This window comes from Pecten maximus, chromosome 2, assembly GCF_902652985.1.
Source record: "Pecten maximus chromosome 2, xPecMax1.1, whole genome shotgun sequence".
Lineage (NCBI taxonomy): Eukaryota > Metazoa > Mollusca > Bivalvia > Pectinida > Pectinidae > Pecten > Pecten maximus.
The window spans coordinates 32,756,937-32,780,834 of record NC_047016.1 but is presented as its reverse complement, the minus strand read 5'-3'; the positions used below and the strand labels follow the sequence as shown (position 1 = coordinate 32,780,834).

Sequence of the window (23,898 nt, the reverse complement as noted above, 5' to 3'; positions counted from 1 at the left end):
GAATTATGGATATCCAGTTTTGTTAATAAATAGTAAAACGGCGCCCCATATGTAACAGCTGATTTTAATCAGATTGTACAGCAGAAACAATTATATAAATCTTCAGGTAAACTATGGTGAGTTGATGAGTAACTTACAGGTTCCTTGCCTACAGTGATGTCGTTTGATAGTTCCTTGACACAGAGCACAACCTTACAGCCTTTTCCAATATAGTAACCAGCCTGTCAAAACAAAAGAGTAACTAACACATACTTCATGTATTGTACATATATTTTCTAGATTTTGGTAGAATTATTTTCATCTGTGAGGAATACAATTAATTCTCTGACATCTGTGGAAGACTACATGAACTTCTTTTGAAGACTACAGAAACACTTTTGATTTTGAAACAAATGGCCCACGGGTCCTGTATTAATCACCTGCTTCTATCATTATTTCTACCTAAGCTTTCAGAGATTTGCTTCTTGACCAATTCAAATTCAAATGTAATCAACCGTTTAAATGAATGCAGGATTTAAAAGAAACAGCTAAATGGAGTCACAAGATGAACGAGACACCACACCATGCCATGAGCACATGTTTATGATATCTGTTATCAATTGGGTTTCATAGGTTAATCAAACAGCTTACCTCAATCATCGATGATATTGACCGAGTCCTGTCTGAAATGATATAGAGGAGCAGACGACACTTCTCGCGTATCGCAACCTGAATGGGGATGAGTCTCTGCTCCCAGTCATTGACAAAAGGGTTGGCATAGGACAAGCCGTGCTTCCTATCAACAATCAAACTTGTGCTTAGAAAGGCATGTATAGACTTGGGTAAATTTTATAGTTTTTACAGCATACACAAATGTAAATGAGACAGTATTGGGATGGTCACTGGAGACCCTAGGTTACTTAACTCAATATAGGGACAGCCACTGTCCACCAAGTTACATACCTCAGTAGTGGGACAGCCACTGTCCGCCTAGTTACATACCTCAGTAGTGGGACAACCACTGCCCACCTAGTTACATACCTCAGTAGTGGGACAGCCACTGTCCTCCTAGTTACATACCTCAGTAGTGGGACAACCACTGCCCACCTAGTTACATACCTCAGTAGTGGGACAGTCACTGTCCACCTAGTTACATACCTCAGTAGTGGGACAGCCACTGTCCACCTAGTTACTTACCTCAATATAGGGACAGCCATTGTCCACCTAGTTACATACCTCAGTAGTGGGACAGCCACTGTCCTCCTAGTTACATACCTCAGTAGTGGGACAGCCACTGTCCACCTAGTTACATACCTCAGTAGTGGGACAGACACTGTCCACCTAGTTACATACCTCAGTAGTGGGACAGCCACTGTCAACCTAGTTACATACCTCAGTAGTGGGACAGCCACTGTCAACCTAGTTACATACCTCAGTAGTGGGACAGCCACTGTCAACCTAGTTACATACCTCAGTAGTGGGACAGACACTGTCCACCTAGTTACATACCTCAGTAGTAGGACAGTCACTGTCCACCTAGTTACATACCCGAGTAGTGGGATAGCCACCGTCAACCTAGTTACATACCTCAGTAGTGGGACAGCCACTGTCCACCTAGTTACATACCTCAGGAGTGGGACAGCCACTGTCCACCTAGTTACATACCTCAGTAGTGGGACAGCCACTATCCGCCACTGTCCACCTAGCTACATACCTCAGTAGTGGGGCAGCCACTGTCCATCTAGTTACATACCTCAGTAGTGGGACAGCCACTATCCATCTAGTTACATACCTCAGTAGTGGGACAGCCACTGTCCACCTAGTTACATACCTCAGTAGTGGGACAGACACTGTCCACCTAGTTACATACCTCAGTAGTGGGACAGCCACTGTCCACCTAGCTACATACCTCAGTAGTGGGACAGCCACTGTCCACCTAGTTACATACCTCAGTAGTGGGACAGCCACTGTCCACCTACTTACATATCTCAGTAGTGGGACAGTCACTGTCCACCTAGTTGCATACCTCAGTAGTGGGACAGCCACTGTCAACCTAGTTACATACCTCAGTAGTGGGACAGACACTGTCCACCTAGTTACATACCTCAGTAATGGGACAGTCACTGTCCACCTAGTTACATACCTCAGTAATGGGACAGTCACTGTCCACCTAGTTACATACCTCAGTAGTGGGACAGTCACTGTCCACCTAGTTACATACCTCAGTAGTGGGGCAGCCACTGTCCATCTAGTTACATACCTCAGTAGTGGGACAGTCACTGTCCACCTAGTTACATACCTCAGTAGTAGGACAGACACTGTCCACCTAGTTACATACCTCAGTAGTGGGACAGTCACTGTCCACCTAGTTACATACCTCAGTAGTGGGACAGACACTGTCCACCTAGTTACATACCCGAGTAGTGGGATAGCCACTGTCAACCTAGTTACATACCTCAGTAGTGGGACAGCCACTATCCGCCACTGTCCACCTAGCTACATACCTCAGTAGTGGGGCAGCCACTGTCCATCTAGTTACATACCTCAGTAGTGGGACAGCCACTGTCCACCTAGTTACATACCTCAGTAGTGGGACAGACACTGTCCACCTAGCTACATACCTCAGTAGTGGGACAGCCACTGTCCACCTAGTTACATACCTCAGTAGTGGGACAGACACTGTCCACCTAGTTACATACCTCAGTAGTGGGACAGTCACTGTCCACCTAGTTACATACCTCAGTAATGGGACAGTCACTGTCCACCTAGTTACATACCTCAGTAGTGGGACAACCACTGTCCACCTAGCTACATACCTCAGTAGTGGGATAGCCACTGTCCACCTAGTTACATACCTCAGTAGTGGGACAGTCACTGTCCACCTAGTTACATACCTCAGTAGTGGGACAGCCACTGTCCACCTAGTTACATACCTCAGTAGTGGGACAGCCACTATCCGCCACTGTCTACCTAGCTACATACCTCAGTAGTGACACAGCCACTGTCCACCTAGTTACATACGTCAGTAGTGGGACAGACACTGTCCACCTAGCTACATACCTCAGTAGTGGGACAGTCACTGTCCACCTAGTTACATACCTCAGTAATGGGACAGTCACTGTCCACCTAGTTACATACCTCAGTAGTGGGACAGCCATTGTCCTCCTAGTTACATACCTCAGTAATGGGACAGCCACCATCCGACACTGTCTACCTAGTTACATACCTCAGTAGTGGGACAGCCACTGTCAACCTAGCTACATACCTCAGTAGTGTGACAGCCACTATCCACCTAGCTACATACCTCAGTAGTGGGACAGCCACTGTCCACCTAGTTACATACCTCAGTAGTGGGACAGCCACTATCCACCTAGCTACATACCTCAGTAGTGGGACAGCCACTGTCCACCTAGCTACATACCTCAGTAGTGTGACAGCCACTATCCGCCACTGTCTACCTAGCTACATACCTCAGTAGTGGGGCAGCCACTGTCCATCTAGTTACATACCTCAGTAGTGGGACAGCCACTGTCCACCTAGTTACATACCTCAGTAGTGGGACAGTCACTGTCCACCTAGTTACATACCTCAGTAGTGGGACAGACACTGTCCACCTAGTTACATACCTCAGTAGTGGGACAGTCACTGTCCACCTAGTTACATACCTCAGTAGTGGGACAGACACTGTCCACCTAGTTACATACCCAAGTAGTGGGATAGCCACTGTCAACCTAGTTACATACCTCAGTAGTGGGACAGCCACTATCCGCCACTGTCCACCTAGCTACATACCTCAGTAGTGGGGCAGCCACTGTCCATCTAGTTACATACCTCAGTAGTGGGACAGCCACTGTCCACCTAGTTACATACCTCAGTAGTGGGACAGACACTGTCCACCTAGTTACATACCTCAGTAGTGGGACAGCCACTGTCCACCTAGCTACATACCTCAGTAGTGGGACAGCAACTATCCGCCACTGTCTACCTAGCTACATACCTCAGTAGTGGGGCAGCCACTGTCCATCTAGTTACATACCTCAGTAGTGGGACAGCCACTGTCCACCTAGTTACATACCTCAGTAGTGGGACAGCCACTGTCCACCTAGTTACATACCTCAGTAGTGGGACAGCCACTGTCAACCTAGTTACATACCTCAGTAGTGGGACAGCCACTGTCCACCTAGTTACATACCTCAGTAGTGGGACAGCCACTGTCCACCTAGTTACATACCTCAGTAGTGGGACAGCCACTGTCCACTTAGTTACTTACCTCAGTAGTGGGACAGCCACTATCCGCCACTGGCCACCTAGTTATATACCTCAGTAGTGGGACAGACACTGTCCTCCTTGTTACATACCTCAGTAGTGGGACAGCCACTATCCGCCACTGGCCACCTAGTTATATACCTCAGTAGTGGGACAGACACTGTCCTCCTTGTTACATACCTCAGTAGTGGGACAGCTATTCCCTCCCTCCAGTTAGAGTCCCCACAGCTACCCCCAAGGTAGATGTCTCGATACTCCTGAATATTATTGCAGTTTGGGGTTATGGAATGATTTGTGATTTCTAAAAAAAGAACAAGAGATTATCAAGTCTTTTAGTACACCATATTATTCATTTATCCCAGAGGTGTAGGTCTCTGCAGGATATGAACAGGTCTCTGTGGGACATCTCTGTAGGATATGTATAGGTCTCTGTAGGACATGTTAAGGTCTCTGTAGGACATGTATAGGTCTCTGTAGGATATGTATAGGTCTCTGTAGGACATGTATAGGTCTCTGTACGATATGTATAGGTCTCTGTAGGACATGTTAAGGTCACTGTAGGACATGTATAGGTCTCTGTAGGACAAGTATAGGTCTCTGTAGGACATGTTTAGGTCTCTGTAGGATATGTATAGGTCTCTGTAGGACATGTATAGGTCTCTATAGGATATGTAAAGGTCTATGTAGGACATGTATAGGTCTCTGTGGGACATGTTTAGGTCTATGTAGGATATGTATAGGTCTCTGTAGGATATGTATAGGTCTCTATAGGATATGTATAGGTCTATGTAGGACATGAATAGGTCTCTGTGGGATATGTATAGGTCTCTGTAGGATATGTATAGGTCTCTATAGGATATGTATAGGTCTCTGTAGGACCTGAATAGGTCTCTGTGGGACATGTATAGGTCTCTGTTGGATATGTATAGGTCTCTGTAGGATATGTATATGTCTCTGTAGGATATGTAAAGGTCTATGTGGGATATGTATAGGTCTCTAGGATATGTATAGGTCTCTGTAGGACATGTATAGGTCTCTGTAGGATATGTATAGGTCTCTGTATGACATGCCTAGGTCTCTGTAGGATATATATAGGTCTCTGTAGGATATGTATAGGTCTCTGTAGGATCTGTATAGGTCTCTGTAGGATATGTATAGGTCTCTGTAGGACATGTTAAGGTCTCTGTAGGACATGTATAGGTCTCTGTAGGATATGTATAGGTCTCTGCAGGATCTGTATAGGTCTCTGTAGGACATGTATAGGTCTCTGTAGGACATGTATAGGTCTCTGTAGGATATGTATAGGTCTCTGTATGACATGCCTAGGTCTCTGTAGGATATATATAGGTCTCTGTAGGATATGTATAGGTCTCTGTAGGATATGTATTGGTCTCTGTAGGATATGTATAGGTCTCTGTAGGACATGTTAAGGTCTCTGTAGGACATGTATAGGTCTCTGTAGGATATGTATAGGTCTCTGTAGGATATGTATAGGTCTCTGTAGGATATGTATATGTCTATGTGGGACATCTCTGTAGGACATGTATAGGTCTCTGTAGGATATGTATAGGTCTCTGTAGGACATGTATAGGTCTCTGTAGGATATGTATAGGTCTCTGTAGGATATGTATAGGTCTCTGTAGGATATGTATATGTCTATGTGGGACATCTCTGTAGGACATGTATAGGTCTCTGTAGGATATGTATAGGTCTCTGTAGGACATGTATAGGTCTCTGTAGGATATGTATAGGTCTCTGTAGGATATGTATAGGTCTCTGTGGGATATGTATACATGTAGGTCTCTGTAGGGTATGCATAGGTCTCTGTAGGACATGCTTATATCTCTGTATGACATGTATAGGTCTCTGTATGACATGCCTAGGTCTCTGTAGGATATGTATAGGTCTCTGTAGGATATGTATATGTACCTGGACATGAATAGGTCTCTGTAGGACATGTAGAGGTCGTTGTAGTATCTTACTCTATTAGATTGTGGATGGTTTTCTTGGTTTATTAGATGGGGGCTGGGGTGTTGAGAGTGTTACAGTGTTAAATTCTAAAAACATAACATATGCACAGTGATTAAACTATATATCTGTACTAAATACTTACTTTGAAGGAAACATCTGATGAGATGAAGCAACTTTTCAAGAAATGGCTTGCTCTGTTAAAAAAAAAAGGAACATTACAGATTGCCATACATGGCAAGTACCAATGGCCAAAGCCATGGAATTGATTGGAGCTATGGTACTGACAAGTATTGACTGAGATCTTGGGTACTGACAAGTATTGACTGAAGTCATGGTACTGACAACTATTGACCGATGTCTTAGTACTGACAAATATTGACTGAGGTCTTGGTACTGACAAATATTGACTGAAGTCTTGGTACTGACAAGTATTGACCGATGTCTTGGTACTGACAAATATTGACTGAAGTCTTGGGTACTGACAAATATTGACTGAAGTCTTGGTACTGACAAGTATTGACCGATGTCTTGGTACTGACAAATATTGACTGAAGTCTTGGGTACTGACAAATATTGACTGAAGTCTTGGGTACTGACAAGTATTGACTGAAGTCTTGGTACTGACAAGTGTTGACCGAAGTCTTGGGTACTGACAAGTATTGACTGAAGTCTGGGTACTGACAAGTATTGACCGAAGTCTTGGTACTGACAAGTATTGACTGAAGTCATTGTACTGACAGGTATTGACTGAAGTCTTGGTACTGACAAGTATTGACTGAAGTCATTGTACTGACAGGTATTGACTGAAGTCATGATACTGACAAGTATTGACTGAAGTCATTGTACTGACAAGTATTGACTGAAGTCATTGTACTGACAAGTATTGACTGAAGTCATTGTACTGACAAGTATTGACTGAAGTCTTGGTACTGACAAGTATTGACTGAAGTCTTGGTACTGACAAGTATTGACCAAAGTCTTGGTACTGACAAGTATTGACTGAAGTCTTGGGTACTGACAAGTATTGACTGAAGTCATGGTACTGACAAGTATTGACTGAAATCTTAGTATTGATAAATATTGATTTCAGTCTTAGTTCTGTCACTGATTTCATTTACAGTTTTACTTTTTATAACCAGCGTTCGAATTTAACGCTCGCACACTCGCTAAATGCGAGCTGATTTTTCATTTTGCGAGTAGAAAATTGTGGTACTTGCATTTTTCTGCGAGTGCATATAAATCCTGGTAAAACAGACACACATAGTAAAACATCGACGGAAGCCGACACACAGACAATGCATTATCTTGGTGACGCTTGTACACAGCACTCGTTAGTTTCAAGCGTCTCAAAGACTACGATATACATGAATATATTGTAATGGAAAAGAAACGAGAGTTTCCGAGAAACAAAGCACGACGTCTGCTAGCATGGCTGACATAACCAAATTTTTTAAGTCAGCCGCTGCCGGAACATCAAATGAAAAGATCGGCGAAAATGATGAGAGCAAGGACACATGTACAGAAAGTGGGCCAACTCCTAAGAAAAAAGTGAAACGCATCCCAAGGCCAACAAAACAAACTGTCGAGAAATGGGAGCGTGAACTGCATATTGACCTGGAAAAAAACCTTGACGATGATCATGTGCACGTTATTGAAATTTATTGCAAAACATGCAAAGAATATAGTCCCGACAAGTCATCATTGGTAAATGTTTTGTTCTTACTTGAAATTCTATCAGTACTTACTGTATTGTCCATTTTCTAATTTAACAAGTCAACTTCAGATATGACAAAAACAAAATGAAATTTTTAAACGAATAGCACAATTTCAAAATTGCGAGTAAGTTTGTAATTTTGCGAGTGAAAATTTTATCCACTCGCAACAACGTGCGAGTTACTAAAAAAGTTAAATTCTACCCCTGTATTATAACTGATGAAAAAATAATTTACTATTGGTATGTCTTTGAAAAAATAAAGTTTAAGTTTCAAGTAAAAAGATTCCTACCCTCTTCTGATACTCTGCAACAACACAGCAGAAATCTTCAAAATTATACTGGTTATCAGGACTATTGTTTCTATGGTTACTAAGCCACTCCAGGTCAAGACTCTGTCCTCCCATACAGCTCTTGTAGGCCAAGCATACCTACATAAAGCAAGAGAGTTAATTTAATGTATAATTAAAAAAAAAAAGGAATTTCACAAGTCAAATTCTAAGACATTATTAACTTCTTTAAGATTAATGCAATAATGGATTGGTGCACTGACCTTCGTAACAGGAAACAGAAACTGCAAATATTGCATTAAGATAAATATTAAGATAAAATTTCAATTAAGATACCTTAAAAATATAAAATGTATATCTAAAGTATAACAATTTAAAAAAACACATTTTCCCTGTTTCAAACAAAATAATTCTAAAAGAACAAAGCTAGTAAATAATCTAATGAATGAAAATGATGGGAGAGATACCCCGTTACACAATAGGTGTGACATAGAACGCAGCCAAAAATTATATTTCTAGAAATAACTCAACACAATATCAATTAAGCTGTCCTAACCATGTATTGTAAAAGTGTAAATGTCTGTTCTGTTGAAGCCATATACTCACATCTTTAGCAGTGATGTAGCCAGATCCAGTGCTGTCCATGGAGTTAAAGGATTCCCGCATATGTCTAAACAATGAACGAGGTGTTTCAAATGAGAAAAAAAATATGAGGAATCAAGGAAATTATTAAGGAGAAAAATATTCCATTGGCAATGCTGTATGACTAAATAATATAACACAATCCAATCTTATATCATACATATTGTAACAACAAAGAAGAATCTCCCAGAGTGTGGTTTTAAATGTCTTTAAAAAGTACTAGCTAAACACTGGGAAAATCAGGAACTGAAATATACTTATAAATCTTACATATGACCAATCCAAATACAATGCACTATCACAAGTGCCATAATTGTTTCACTGTTTTGATATTGGAGTCTCATATAGAGGATATAAATATCTTGTACTAAAAACAAACATGAAATAAAAACCTATCAGACCAGAATAAAAACAAAAACAAAAGAAAAACAAAAACAAAACAAAAAGTTTAGGAGGAGTTGTCCGGACAAACTTAAAGTTATGGTTCTTATAAGAAAACCCGTTAATAGTGACCAGTTGCCATAGCAACCATAATTTTGAGAAAAAGAAAGTGGCATGCACATCTACACATGGTCCTCTATATTTGTGTGAAGTTTCATTGAAATCGGCCCTTTGGTTTAGGAGGAGTTGTCCGGACAAACTTAAAGTTATGGTTCTTATCAGAAAACCTGTTTATAGTGACCAGTTGCCATAGCAACCATAATTTTGAGAAAAAGAAAGTGGCATGCACATCTGCACATGGTCCTCTATATTTGTGTGAAGTGTCATTGAAATCGGCCCTTCGGTTTAGGAGGAGTTGTCCGGACAAACTTAAAGTTATGGTTCTATCAGAAAAACTGTTTATAGTGACCAGTTGCCATAGCAACCATAATTTTGAGAAAAATAAAGTGGCATGCACATCTACACATGATCATTAATATGTGTGTGAAGTTTCATTGGAATCGGCCCATTGGTTTAGGAGGAGTTGTCCACACAAACTTAAAGTTATGGTTCTTATCAGAAAACCTGTTTATAATGACCAGTTGCCATAGCAACAATAATTTTGAGAAAAAGAAAGTGGCATGCACATCTACACATGGTCCTCTATATTTGTATGAAGTTTCATTGAAATCAGCCCTTCGATTTAGGAGGAGTTGTCCGGACAAACTTAAAGTTATGGTTCTATCAGAAAACCTGTTTATAGTGACCAGTTGCCATAGCAACCATAGTTTGGAGAAAAAGAAAGTGAGATGCACATCTGCACATGATCATTAATATGTGTGTGAAGTTTCATTGGAATCGGCCCATCGGTTTAGGAGGAGTTGTCCGGACAAAAAGGGTCTACAGCCAGACGGACGGACGGACGGACAGACAACCTGATTCCAGTATCCCCCTAACTTCGTTGCGGGGGTATAATTAGGGAGCAATAGTTAGACATTTATATATATGTTATTATAGTTTTAACCTATGATGGTGTGAGAGTAGATGGTTGATATGTGAGACTGACATGGTATCCAGTCCTGTAACCATAGTTACCAATCTTGTGTGGGCAACATGAGCTCCCATTGACCAGTCCTTTGTAGGCAGCAGTTGGTGAGCTGTTCTGTGTACATGTGGCAGTTATTGGTAGGTTGTCCTGTGTGTGCAGTTTTATAAGTGTGAGATGTCATGTGTGGGCAGTTTTATAAGTGTGAGATGTCCCATGTGGGCAGCTTTATGTGTGAAATGTCCAGTGTGGGCAGTAGTTGGTGAAATGTCCCATGTGGGCAGCTTTATGTGTGGTATGTCCAGTGTGGGAAGTTGTTGGTGAGATGTTCATTGTGGCAATTTATTGGTGAAATGTCCAGTGTGGGCAGTTTTGTTGGTGAGATGTTCAGTGTGGGCAGCTATATAAGTGTATTGTAATTCAGAAGCCCTTGGTAGACAACTTTTGATGAGGCGTCCTTTATGGGCAACTATATTACTATTATGCCCTATGTGGGCAACTGTAAGAAGTCCTTTGTGGGCAGATATATATAGTATCATTATTTGAGCTGTTATGTACTTATCTGGATGGCTGTTGTGGAAAGTATAACCGATTTCCACTGTGGACAAAACAGATAATGTGATCCTACATGTTCTTAGGTTATATATGGGCTGTGTCGACAGTTACATCTGTGGATTACAGACACCCCAATTCAGAGATGCAAGTGTGTGTTTGATAGAAATGTGGAAGTTATTCTTCACCTTTGAACCCAAATGACCTTGAACTTTGACCCATTAACCTTGATCTTTAGTGAGTCAACTTCTTGTAAAATTCCGACAAACTTTGTCTTGTAATATCTTCACAAAATGTTCATCACTGAGATACAAAACTGGACCTTGACCTTTGACCTTTGGTCAGTTGACTCCATGTTTAATTCTAACCAATATCACTTCATAGTGTCATTAAAAAATGTTTATCAGTGAAATGGTGCAATATATCACCTTGAACTTTGACCTAGTGACCTTGACCTTTAATAATTTGACTCTTTGTTTAACTCTGACCAACATTTCATGAAAACAGGGTGGGGGTGGGGGTGGGGGTTAAAAATATACAAAATTTGACCTTGACCTTTGACCCAGTAACCCTGACCTATGACCTAGTGACATTGGATCAGCTGACTTGTTAAAATTCTGACCAATATTTCTTCAAAACGTCATGACAAAAATGTTCATTAGTGGACCTAATGACCTTGACCAGTACATGCTTTTGTAAACTGAACATCTTGAACAAATTGCATGTAAATCCATCAATAAATACAAGAGTCATCAGCCAGGAACAAAATTTGTAGACGATCGCACAAGCAGATAGAGATTATTATTGGGCACCTGTGATACAGGGCCCTAATTATGGATATAGTGTATTACAGGTGTTTGTTTCATTCTTTACATCAGTTTTGGTAGTCATGTTCGTCCAAGTTACAATCAGTGGTATTGGTTGAAGACTGTGCAGATTGTACAAATGGTGACTATACTTACAGTAGAGCTGTTCCCACCTTGAGGTAACCATATAATACAGGCTGTACACCGTCCTCCACGATTAGATCCTCAACCTTCAATCCCTGTAGATAGGCAGCATATTGTAATTAAGTAATCAATAACATGTAGTCACTCAAAAAAGTCATACTCTAAATGGACAAAAGGCTATTAGTCTATAACCCAATTTCAGTTTAAGGCTATCTAGCATCCCATATATGTATACAAATGTTTACCAGTTAAAGTATCACTAAGTTTGGATTAGTCGATATTACTTGAAATTTAATTCCGGTATAGTAGATTTGACTTAACAGCTGTGAAATATCAACCCTACAAAATTAAACAAATGAGAAACAATTTTGTACAGCGCTGAATTTGATAACTTTTTCGAATTTATATCTTTTGCATTACCTTATAGTATGTACATTTGTATTTAAGCTAAGGCATTGAATAACAAATGATTTCAAAGTAACTACAAAATCTTTTTTCACTGGATTAGTCTACCTTGTTAGTCTGGGTACAGCTCTACTAGGACAGACACTGTCAGAACTACATTGTTTAGTCTGGGTACAGCTGTACTAAGACAGACACTATGTCAGTACTACCTTGTTAATCTGGGTACAGCTCTACTAGGACAGACACTATGTCAGTACAGCCTACTTTGTGTAGTCTGGGTACAGCTGTACTAGGACAGACACTATGTCAGTAGAGCCTAGCATGTTAAGTCTGGGTACAGCTGTACTAAGACAGACACTATGTCAGTACTACCTTGTTAATCTGGGTACAGCTCTACTAGGACAGACACTATGTCAGTACTACCTTGTCTAGCCTGGGTACAGCTGTACTAGGACAGACAAGATGTCAGTACAGCCTATCTTGTCTAGTCTGGGTACAGCTGTACTAAGACAGACACTGTCAGTACTACCTTGTCTAGCCTTGGTACAGCTGTACTAAGACAGACAATATGTCAGTACTACATTGTTTAGTCTGGGTACAGCTGTACTCGGACAGACAATATGTCAGTACTATCTTGTTTCACATGGGTACAGCTGTACTAGGACAGACACTATGTCAGTACTACTTTGTTTAGTTTGGGTACAGCTGTACTAAGACAGACAAGATGTAAGTACTACTTTGTTTAGTCTGGGTACAGCTGTACTAGGACAGACACTATGTCAGTACAGCCTACCTTGTCTATAAGACCTACCCTGTCAAGTACTGTCTGAGTACATTTCAGTGCAGTTTCCAAGCTTGCGAAGACTGGTAAACTGTTTCTCTCCACCAAATCCACCAGTATCTGCCTGGCTCTCGAAAGATCCATCACCTCACTATGGCCAGACATAACAAGTGTAATCAATGATAATGAAGTTCAGAAAATTATCAGGATACAGAATCTCAATGCAAAATTAATGCATTTGATGCACAAATAATTATGCACAATTGAAACAAATTCTGAAAGTAATTCGAACAAATTTTGTGTTGATGTCCAATGGTTAAATCCAAATATGGAAAAATAAAAAAAATTTGAATTCATTCAACAACCAATTTTTCATTTCATTATACCTTGGTCTCTAACAGTTATACAAGATGGATATGAGATGTATATCTATGGAATAAGATGCCTTTTAAAACTTTTTAAACTATATCACCTCCAAAAAAGTTTTACGGATGCTGATATGGATGCAGATGAAAAGATTTAGCAAATAGTTACTCATAAACAGTGAACTAAAAATAGGTACATACAATTGTTTAGTACTTATTAAGATTCATTCAAATAGCATAACCAGTAATATCTTACAAGCTTATAATTCACTACTGTATCAATTGCTAGCATCTTCTTCTCTACCATGGCCATATGGCTAACCATGAGTCTGGCTGTTAACATGTTATTGTTAATAATAAGCTGCTTGTTATTTTTGTCGAAATTAACAAGCAGTTTAACAAATTTCATGTTAACAGCAAGACCCCCTGGTAAGTCATGACACATACTAACAATTGATAACGTTGCTTCTGTTTCATTGCACCAGGTTTGTAAAATATCACTGGATTTGTTATTTAGATGAACCTTAAAAAACTATATCTCTGACTGACCAAGTAACAAGTGTAACAGAAATGCTTACAATGATTGTCTAGGGATAGATACTTATACAACTGGGAATAACAGCAACTTTTTTCTATCAATCATTTTAGAAATTTACAACATTGGAATAACTTGATAAAGAAAGAGAAAGCACCACTGATATATAAGAGAAAAAGAAATACAAATTAAGTTTTTTCATGATGAAAAAGAATTCAACTCACCATTTTGAAACTTCCTCTCCACAGATCTTCATGTTCTTGTCATATTCATGTATAATAGCAATCACTTGTCGTTGAGTGGCTAAAAACATCAAACAGAAAAAATGTCAACTTTACTAGCGGGCGACACCTAAATTACGAATGGATTGAAGTATAGAGGACGATAACACTGTTTGAACATGGCTTAAAAAAAGATATTCAACATGATGTTACAGTGTCCTTCTAAGAGTTCAGAGATTCGATGCTCGAGTCCTGGTCTGGTCTTTGCATTGTTGCTTTCTTATTGCAAACTCACTAAATATCTGGTTTGTACCAGATTAATAGATTATAATGATAAACAACTACTAATTGCAATGGGGAACCATTGCAGAAGTCTCCCCATATGGCTCCCACATATATACAAATTTTCATCAAAATTGATCAATGTCTAAATTTTGACCAATCAGAATCCTTAATGTGGTTGCTTTGGCAACAAAACACATGCTGTTGTATTGGTATTTGATTTGATTTGAAAATATTTTATTGTTATAAACAAATGGATCGGGCACAAGTTATAACAACTTAGAAAAGCCCTCTCCACAAATATATGTTACAGAAAGTGTGATAACGACACGAAATGGTTACATTGATTTATATAGAAAGATAGCAAATAGTTGGGAGGAAAAAGGACAGATGTAGAGATATCAGGGTGAGAAGATGAAAATTTGTTCTTATAATAAATTTACTAAACTAAATGTTCATGAATAATGTACACGAATTATTAATTGTTAAGCCAGAGTAATAATAAATAATACGTGGCACTATCTTGTAGCTACACATTCAAAACATGTCACTTATCGATTGTTCGTAGTAAACACAATCCATGAAACATTCTCTTATGGCAAGCTTTTCCTTCCTAGGTTTCTTGTCCGTGTGCCACGCATTCAAATTTAATTATACTGGTGAATTAACATATCATCATATGAACATACCGGTATTACAATATAAACATTATCAAATTACATATTCTAAGTGAGACATAGGTTAAAATTAGAATAAACATAGAGATATATCTGTTCACAGGAATGTATGAATTTAGAAACGGTCACTAAATTGAATAAAATTTTGAACTGTGCGAAAAATGAATTCATTTTCAGCCGTCGTCAAGTCTACATTTCCACGCAACAATAAATGCAAGCGAATAGGCTGATGATGTAAGAGTTGATCAAACATTATACGTCTAATATTCGTGTAATTTGGACATTGAAAAAAATAATGAAAAGAGTTTTCACAAGGGTAACCACAAGCACATGATGGAGATTCTACAAGATTAACACGATACAGGTCATAATTTAGTTTTACTCAAATTGCTGCTATATGCTGGCTGTTATCTACATTCAGCGTATAAACATTTTGTTCCGTAAGAAATGATAACTCTGTTATTGACCCTCACAAGATTTCATTCCATATTTATGTCAAAATATCAAATGAGATTTAATCTCAAATTGAAATCTACATGGTGGAATCTGTCTGCCTAAAAGTCACGATTTGTAAACTTACCTATGAGGTAGGCTTTGTAAACTTACCTATGAGGTAGGCTTTGTAAACTTACCTATGATGTAGGCTGTGTAAACTTACCTATGAGGTAGGCTTTGTAAACTTACCTATGAGGTAGGCTTTGTAAACTTACCTATGATGTAGGCTTTGTAAACTTACCTATGAGGTAGGCTCTGTAAACTTACCTATGAGATAGACTCTGCAAACTTACCTATGTGGTAGGCTTTGTAAACTTACCTATGAGGTAGGCTTTGTAAACTTACCTATGATGTAGGCTGTGTAAACTTACCTATGAGGTAGGCTTTGTAAACTTACCTATGAGATAGACTCTGTAAACTTACCTATGAGATAGACTTTGTAAACTTACCTATGAGATAGACTCTGTAAACTTACCCACAAGGTAGGCTTTGTAAACTTACCTATGAGGTAGGCTTTGTAAACTTACCTATGAGGTAGGCTTTGTAAACTTACCTATGTGGTAGGCTTTGTAAACTTACCTATGTGGTAGGCTTTGTAAACTTACCTATGAGGTAGGCTTTGTAAACTTACCTATGAGGTAGGCTTTGTAAACTTACCTATGAGGTAGGCTTTGTAACCTTACCTATGAGGTAGGCTTTGTAACCTTACCTATGAGGTAGGCTCTGTAAACTTACCTATGAGATAGACTTTGTAAACTTACCTATGAGGTAGGCTTTGTAAACTTACCTATGAGGTAGGCTTTGTAACCTTACCTATGAGGTAGGCTTTGTAAACTTACCCACAAGGTAGGCTGTCTCGATCATAGAAGTAATCGCCCTGGTCTGGTTATCAATCACAAAAAACAAAATGTCTGCTCTCTGTAAATAAAATAGCAACTACTTTAAGAAAACTTAAATCGACTGATGAAAAGGCATAACACCTATCATTTTCAACAAGTGTTCACTAAACAATTTTGTTAGCCTTTTTAACAATAGCACCATTGACAAAACTAAAGACTATATTTCAGTAATGAAATTATTTAAAATAATATGTAATTTAATGATCTCACCTGTTTTGCTCGAGCTTCTAGCTCCACCAACTCTTCTCTCCAGTTTTGCACCTGCTGTAACAGTGAGAAAATTTATTTATTTATTTTTTTTTTTTAAATAATCTATAGATCCTCAATTCAAGACATGTCTCTGTTCCAAAAACAAATAAAGGGCAATAACTTCATAGAAAATTTAGACAGTGGCCAAAATTGTGACTTTTGAACAATGCAAAATGTGCCCATATGCAAAAATTGACCCGTTTAATCACTGGTGATTTAAATAAAGAAACACATACACTGTAGTGAGCAAAGCGCCATAACTCCATATGGATCATCGAATACCAATATACAACACTCATGAAAATGTCACAGGCAGAATAACCAGGAACATTCGGTAACAAGTATTCTCCTAAAAGCAGTACATTGTAATCTAGTGATTGGTTAGCTTAACTTACAGGGTTGTAAAAGGTAATGCCATGCTGTTTGAAGAACGGAATCGCTGTATCCTGTCGCCAGCTTGTAGGGTTACAGGATCCTCCAAGAAACACTGTGGCCATAAAAAACACATATGATTGTACAATATAAGTACATAAGGTGGTAATATGAATGCAAATGGTAACAAACATATTCTTTGCTGCATGTTAGCTTTTCTTTGAGACCAATAAATCACATTTCCATACCTCTATGCTGCCATCTTTTACAAGGACTGGATGTTGATCTCTCTCTGTACATGGACCGTGGCTGAGGTGAGACTGGTCTAAAACAAAGATCAGGAAATCAAGGAACAGCCAAAAAACCTCTATCAGTAACAACACAATTCTAATATACACAACTTTACTTTTCAACAAAAATTAAAATTATACTCTAAAATTATTAAACACTTGCTTCACCTGAAGCAGGAAATCTAATACTCTGATATCAAAGATACTTACCTGGTACTTCTTGAAAGATTGTCTACTGATGCTCTAACACCAGTGATCACAGATATTTAATTTCAAATGCCCACTTAAAAAATGTTTGTAACTCAGTTCGTACACTTATTTCCTGAATAATTCTGAATGTACTTACTTCCTGAGGTAGTATGATTTGAGCTCTGACACCAGTACACAGAATTCTCCGAATGTGATGTTATCTGACTCACAAGGGCTGCCATATTCCACTGCACACTGAACCATCTCATACACTATAATATACCAGCATGGGACTTAACACTTTATACACTTAATTTCTTATAACAATTACAACAATGTGAGGCCTGAAGGGTAAAATACAGAGGTCTAAATATGGGAGGAAACCAGAGTGTCAGCATCTGGAACAAATCCTGTGGTCAGGTACTCACTCTAGTGGGTTTATACCTTTTCACAATCTGAACAGGAAATCAGACCTCTTGTTCCTTTGATAAATTGGAAGAGCTCAGTAATCCCTGAAGTACATATACATTTTGTATTTACAAAGTTGACTTATCAAATTAACTAAGATTACTGGCAAGTCTGACATATCAGTACTAGTGAGGGTCCCTCAATGTATTTGTCATGAAACCTGAACTTAACCAGAGTGTTACATTAACGACATTTAATTTCTTCTTTCAATTAATGAATTACTTATATTCTGCAAATATACTCGCTACATATACATAATTTTGATATTAACTCAATCAAGAAACTGTGGTAAGGAAAATGATAAAGGAACTCATAAGGTATCTTGTTTACACTTTTTTTATATTTCAGAAGTGGACAAGCATGACCTATGACCCTATAAACTTAAAGAATGTCTACCCAAACAGAATAAAAGCAAACTCAACCCTTTAAAATTCTAAAACCCTATTACACATCTGTATATGATTTTGGAAAAAACACAGGTCCTAATAATTCGCAAATCAAAATTTTTCTTCACTAATAAAAATATTTCTTGTTTTTAGATAAAAATATCAATTACATCCACGTACATGGATATGAAATGGGGTTATACATACCTTGTGAGTTGGATGGAAACAAGTTGAGAGAATTGAAGGCTTCACGAAGACGGCAGGTAGGCAGTCTGTTTTCACAACAGGCATACTGGTTGTATACTGTCAGAAGGTCACTGTATATAACATTTCAATACACTATAGTTACTACATTGTATAAACATACAACTGTAAAAGGAGAGAAAAAATGCAATGGTCATACCGGACTCAAACCCCGGTCCAAAATCTACAGACACTCTAAATCATTTGAGCTACATGGCCACCTGTCTTTCTGCCCAGTCCTGTTATCCACCATTCAGCTATGTCTTTGACAAACACACAACACCCTATACCCCCGTGGGTATCTTAGTTCAGAGACTATGTGGAAGAACAGGGAAATAAACACTCCTACCAAGTGCCCCGACAGAATTTGAACCAGGGTCTCTTAATTGTGTGATAATAAACGGCTCTACCTAGGCCTCCTGAGCCAAAAAAGCATGCTTCTTCAGCTGAGTAACAGAGACTGTATATAACACTATGTACAAGCCACACCAACCTATACCTTTTATATACAACTAGGCAAAAGATTATAATCAATTTATAGATGGTATTCATTGCTATGTTTATTTATTATTTTGATTATTTTAGCTGCCATAGATAGACTTTCACTTTTGTAAATTCTGATCAATAGTAATGAAATATACAAGTGATTCCAGCATTTTCTTCATAACTGGAGAAGGCCATGATTTCATGTTTACTATGATATGACTCTTGTTTCCTTCCACCTCCATATTTGCTGGCCTAGCAGAAATGTAAATACTGGTGCAATATTCGTTTTTTCTGATTTGTTTTATTCCAAAATCTCCCCATCAAGAGCCAGGGTCTTAGTCAGAGATCCACGTTGTCTTTGAATTTTGGACCCAAATGACCTTGACCTTAAATCCAGCTCAGTTGGTTAGAGTGTTGCCCACATAACCTCAAGTGAAGATCCCAGGTGAGCGGTTCAATAATCCCTACCCATAGCAGTTTGTGTTTCTCAAGAAAACCTAAGATACAGACACTTCAGAAAGACAATTACTCTGGATGGCATGCTACAGGCCTCCCCTATGTTGTACAATCAGGAAGCCACTGACTTCAATAAGGAGTCTCTGCCTCAAAATAACACTAGCTATTCACAGGGTGATAAACCCAACAAACTATAATCCAGTGACCTTGATCTTTTGTCAGTTGACTTATCCTTTAATTCAGACCAATTTTGCTCCATAATGTCATAGCAAAATATTCATCAGTGAAAAATACTAATCTTGACATTGACCTTAAATCTTTGGACCCTGTGACCTTGGCCATTGGTCAGTTGACTCCTTGTTTAATTCTGACCAACTCTTCTTCATACTAATATTACATCACTAAAACGATACAGTTTGCTATAACATTGACCTAAAGGCCTTGACTTAAAATCAGTTGGTTTCTTGTTGAATTCTGACTAACTCACTTCATAATGTGATCACAAAAAGATTCATCTTGACCTTTGACCCTATGACCTTGACTTTTAGACAGTTGACTCCTTGTTTAATTATAACAAAGACTGCTTCAAAGTGTTACAACAAAATGTTAATTTGTGAAATGCTACAAACTTTGACCTTCACCTTTGACCCAGCAAACTTGACCTCTGACCTGTTGACCCTGACCTTTGGTCACTAGACTCCTTGTTTAATTGTGAACATCTTTGCTTCATCAAGTCATAACAAAATGTTTATCATTGAAAAGATGCAAAATTTGACCTTGACCTTTGACTCTGTTACCTTAACCTTTGGTTAGTTGGTTTCTTATTAAATTTTGACTAATTTTAATTCATAATGTTATCACAAAAAGTTTATTTTTTCACCTTCGACCCTATGATCTTGACCTTTGGTCGGTTGACTTCTGGTTTAATTTTAACAAAAAGGTCATCAGTGAAAAGCTACAAAATTTGACCCTGTGGCCTTGACTTTGGTAAGTTGACTCCCTGTTTAATTATGACAAACACTGTTTCATAGTGTTATAACGAAATGTTCATTTGTGAACTGCTGCAAAATTTGACCTTGACCTTTGACCCAGTTAACTTAACCTCTGACCTGCTGACCTTGACCTTTGGTCAGTTAACACCTTGTTTAATTGTTAACATCTTTGCTTCATCAAGTCATAACAAAATGTTCATCATTGTAAAGATGCAAAATTTGACCTGGACCTTTGACCCTGTTACTTTGACCTTTGGTCAGTTGACTCCTTGTTATATTATAACAAACATTGCTTCAAAGTATCATAACAAAATGTTCATCAGTGAAAAGCTACAAAATTTGACCTTAACCTTTGACATGATGACCTTGACCTTTCAATAAGTAGACTCTTTGTTTGATTATGAGCAACTTTGCTTCATCATGTCATAAAATGTTCATCAGTGAAAGGATACAAAATCTGACCTTGACCCTTGACCCTGATGACTGTGACCTTGACTTTTTAGCTGAGTGCATTTTTATGAACCGAACATTATGACAAATTTTCATGAAAATCAGTTCATAGATACCACAGTTTTATCAGGGAGTAAAATTTTTGGATGGACAGAAAACAGATTAATGGAGAGAGTGATTACTATTTGGCACGTGTATCTTTGATATGGGGCACTAAGTAGATAAGATAGGAGCAGATAAGATAGGACTGACAAACTTTTTATTATTCAGGTCATAGGTCAAAATTTTTTATTAATAATGTTTCTTGTATCATCCATATTTCATCCACAAACTTCATGTGAAGTGGTCTGTTTATGTGTATTAATGTATGGTCACACTTGAAAAGGTGAAATAATATAGGATATTGTCCTTAATTTGTTTTGATATTTACATAAACTTTACATAAACTGTCAAACAGCATCTTGTAAGCCTAGCAATCTTACTAATGTAACTTGCTAGCTGGAAGTTTATATATATACCCTGTTATATTGTTCAATTTCTTAAATTCGAAATTTTTTGATATGATCAAGCCGCAGTCGATGATTAGCATTGCCTAATGAGAGACTTGCCGTCTGCCACTAGGATATATAAACCGCCCAGATCTGAACAAGGTTTTTACACAACTGACAGATGACATGTCAAAATCATTTATCAAAACATTACATAGAAATGATATATTGCTTCACAGCTGGAGTGGTGTGATGTGATATTAAATCAAAGAGATTACACCTTTTCAGAACATTGCCAACACATTTGTCAGTGAATGACACCAGAGCATGAATGGCTTGACTTTATAGATCTATAAAGGCTACACCTTATAGGGAAAAATAATGCTTTAAGATAGGATAGGATAGGATAGGATAGGATGAGGAATAGGATAGGAATGGGGACCACCAAGGAGGTACAGGAAAAAATATTCCAGGATTCTTTTGCAAGAAAAGGCCTTAGTGTTAACTTTGAAAATCCACATGCTGTTGCCCTTTCAGTGAGGAATGTGAATCACTACTTCATGAACAGTACTGTAGTCATTTGAGTACTAACAGTAAATGAAAGCTTCATTATTTCTCCATTACATGCCAATACAATTGTAATTCTACAATATTTATGTTGTTTTTGTTTTATTTGACGTGTTGCTTTTCAAATGAAATGAGATTTTTCTGTAGGTGAATGACTTCAAGGCTGTGTTAAATGCATATCTTGTACAGCAAAATATATTATTTTAGAAATCGTTTCATATAACAAAACAGTTATTGACTTTGTTTAGTTTAATACAAGGAATTGTTAACCTTTGAAAGGTGATATTTCCCACTGCCGCAGACAAATCCTTAACCTAAATGCACTTAGATAATGATTGTATGATTTATTGGGCAAAGTAATGCATAAAGATACAGAAACTTAGAATATTCATTGCACTGATGTATTATAATCACAAATAGGCTAGGCTTTAACATAAACTCAGAAAAGAGACAATACACTTATGTAATTCCTTAACCTAAATATATTAATACATTTAATGATTTTATAATTTATAGGGCTAAGTAAAGTAATAAAGGCACAGAAACTTAGAATAGCATTGATGTATTATGATAACAAAAAGACTTCAATATAAATTCAGAGAAGAAACAATATACTTTTGTAATTCAACCCTTATTTCGTAATAATTCTATTTCGTAATGTTGACTTAACTACGTCATATATATTAGTTATGCTACTGTATCAGTAATGATATGCTCAAATATATCATGTCAAAGGAATATTATCATCAGTCATGGAGATAAGTGTCTATATATGGAGTCAAATGAAATGTGCTTAAACACAGATGGGCAGGATAATGTTCTTTATATCGTAATGGATAGCACTCCCATACAACAGTCTAGCAATAAGAGTTGTCTAACAGTTCAAAATTAAGTTCCTTCAAGAAATGGAATCTGCCAGGATATGAACTTCCTCCTATGTATATTTGTTCATTATGAATTATGATAAAAACAGCTGTATTTAATTACTATTAATCATTGTTATGACTGTTGATGAACAATATGTACAGTGTATGTAATTAATGAAATCAGTAATTATTGCTTAATTTTCATAAAAGTATTTAACAATCAATATCTGAAAATCTCTCTATCAAAGGTTTGTTTTTAAACTAATCTATTAACTAAAACATCTGAAACATCTGCCTTTTTTGCATGCTGAGAGTGGAAATGTTCATACTTTATAGCTTTCAATTTTGTTACATTTACATTTATTTCACAAAATTTTTCTTGAAATCCTTGATTTAAATACTTAATAATATTAGACTTTAAACCTAACAAAAGAACAACAGTCCAATTAGACCACAGAAAACAAGAATCCCATTGAAAGTCCTTTAACCAACGAAACATTAGCCCATCAAAACTAGGACAATATTAGGCTCCAATATGCCTGTGGGTGACAATCTACATATGTAATTAAAAGCTTCAGCTATCTCTTCTATGATCATCTACAGTACACCACAATTATTTGGTAGTGTATTTAAGAGGATCATAAAGGAATAGATGTCAAAAGACTGATTTTAATTAGATTGAAAATACCACAAAAAAGAAACATTAGAGACCCATATTATATGCATATTTTAACCCACAATGTTTCAGATCAAACAGTGACGAAGTTAAGTATATTGTGAAGCCACACTTTCAGCTCACCCAGAGAGAATTTAAGCTATCCATTAACAAGGTTAATTACTTTTTTTTAACATAAACATATATCTATACAATAATATTAATATATGTGTGCCCTGTTAATGGTTAACTGAA

General features: G+C 37.7%; 1 protein-coding gene across 1 annotated transcript in view; it reads right to left on the bottom strand.

Annotated features, from left to right (window-relative positions):
• The window catches only part of LOC117321829, a 32,352-nt gene that overhangs the window by 7,623 nt on the left and 831 nt on the right, over positions 1-23,898 (bottom strand). Inside the window, exons 2-16 of the mRNA XM_033876414.1 lie at positions 18,648-18,757; positions 17,744-17,858; positions 17,356-17,432; positions 17,131-17,222; positions 16,697-16,750; positions 16,427-16,505; positions 14,137-14,215; positions 13,043-13,163; positions 11,839-11,921; positions 8,824-8,887; positions 8,221-8,358; positions 6,359-6,410; positions 4,426-4,546; positions 631-775; positions 138-221 (exon numbers count right to left, since the gene is read on the bottom strand). Coding sequence (XP_033732305.1) covers positions 138-221; positions 631-775; positions 4,426-4,546; positions 6,359-6,410; positions 8,221-8,358; positions 8,824-8,887; positions 11,839-11,921; positions 13,043-13,163; positions 14,137-14,215; positions 16,427-16,505; positions 16,697-16,750; positions 17,131-17,222; positions 17,356-17,432; positions 17,744-17,858; positions 18,648-18,757 — 1,414 coding nt within the window. The remainder of the gene's footprint in view (positions 1-137; positions 222-630; positions 776-4,425; positions 4,547-6,358; positions 6,411-8,220; positions 8,359-8,823; positions 8,888-11,838; positions 11,922-13,042; positions 13,164-14,136; positions 14,216-16,426; positions 16,506-16,696; positions 16,751-17,130; positions 17,223-17,355; positions 17,433-17,743; positions 17,859-18,647; positions 18,758-23,898) is intronic.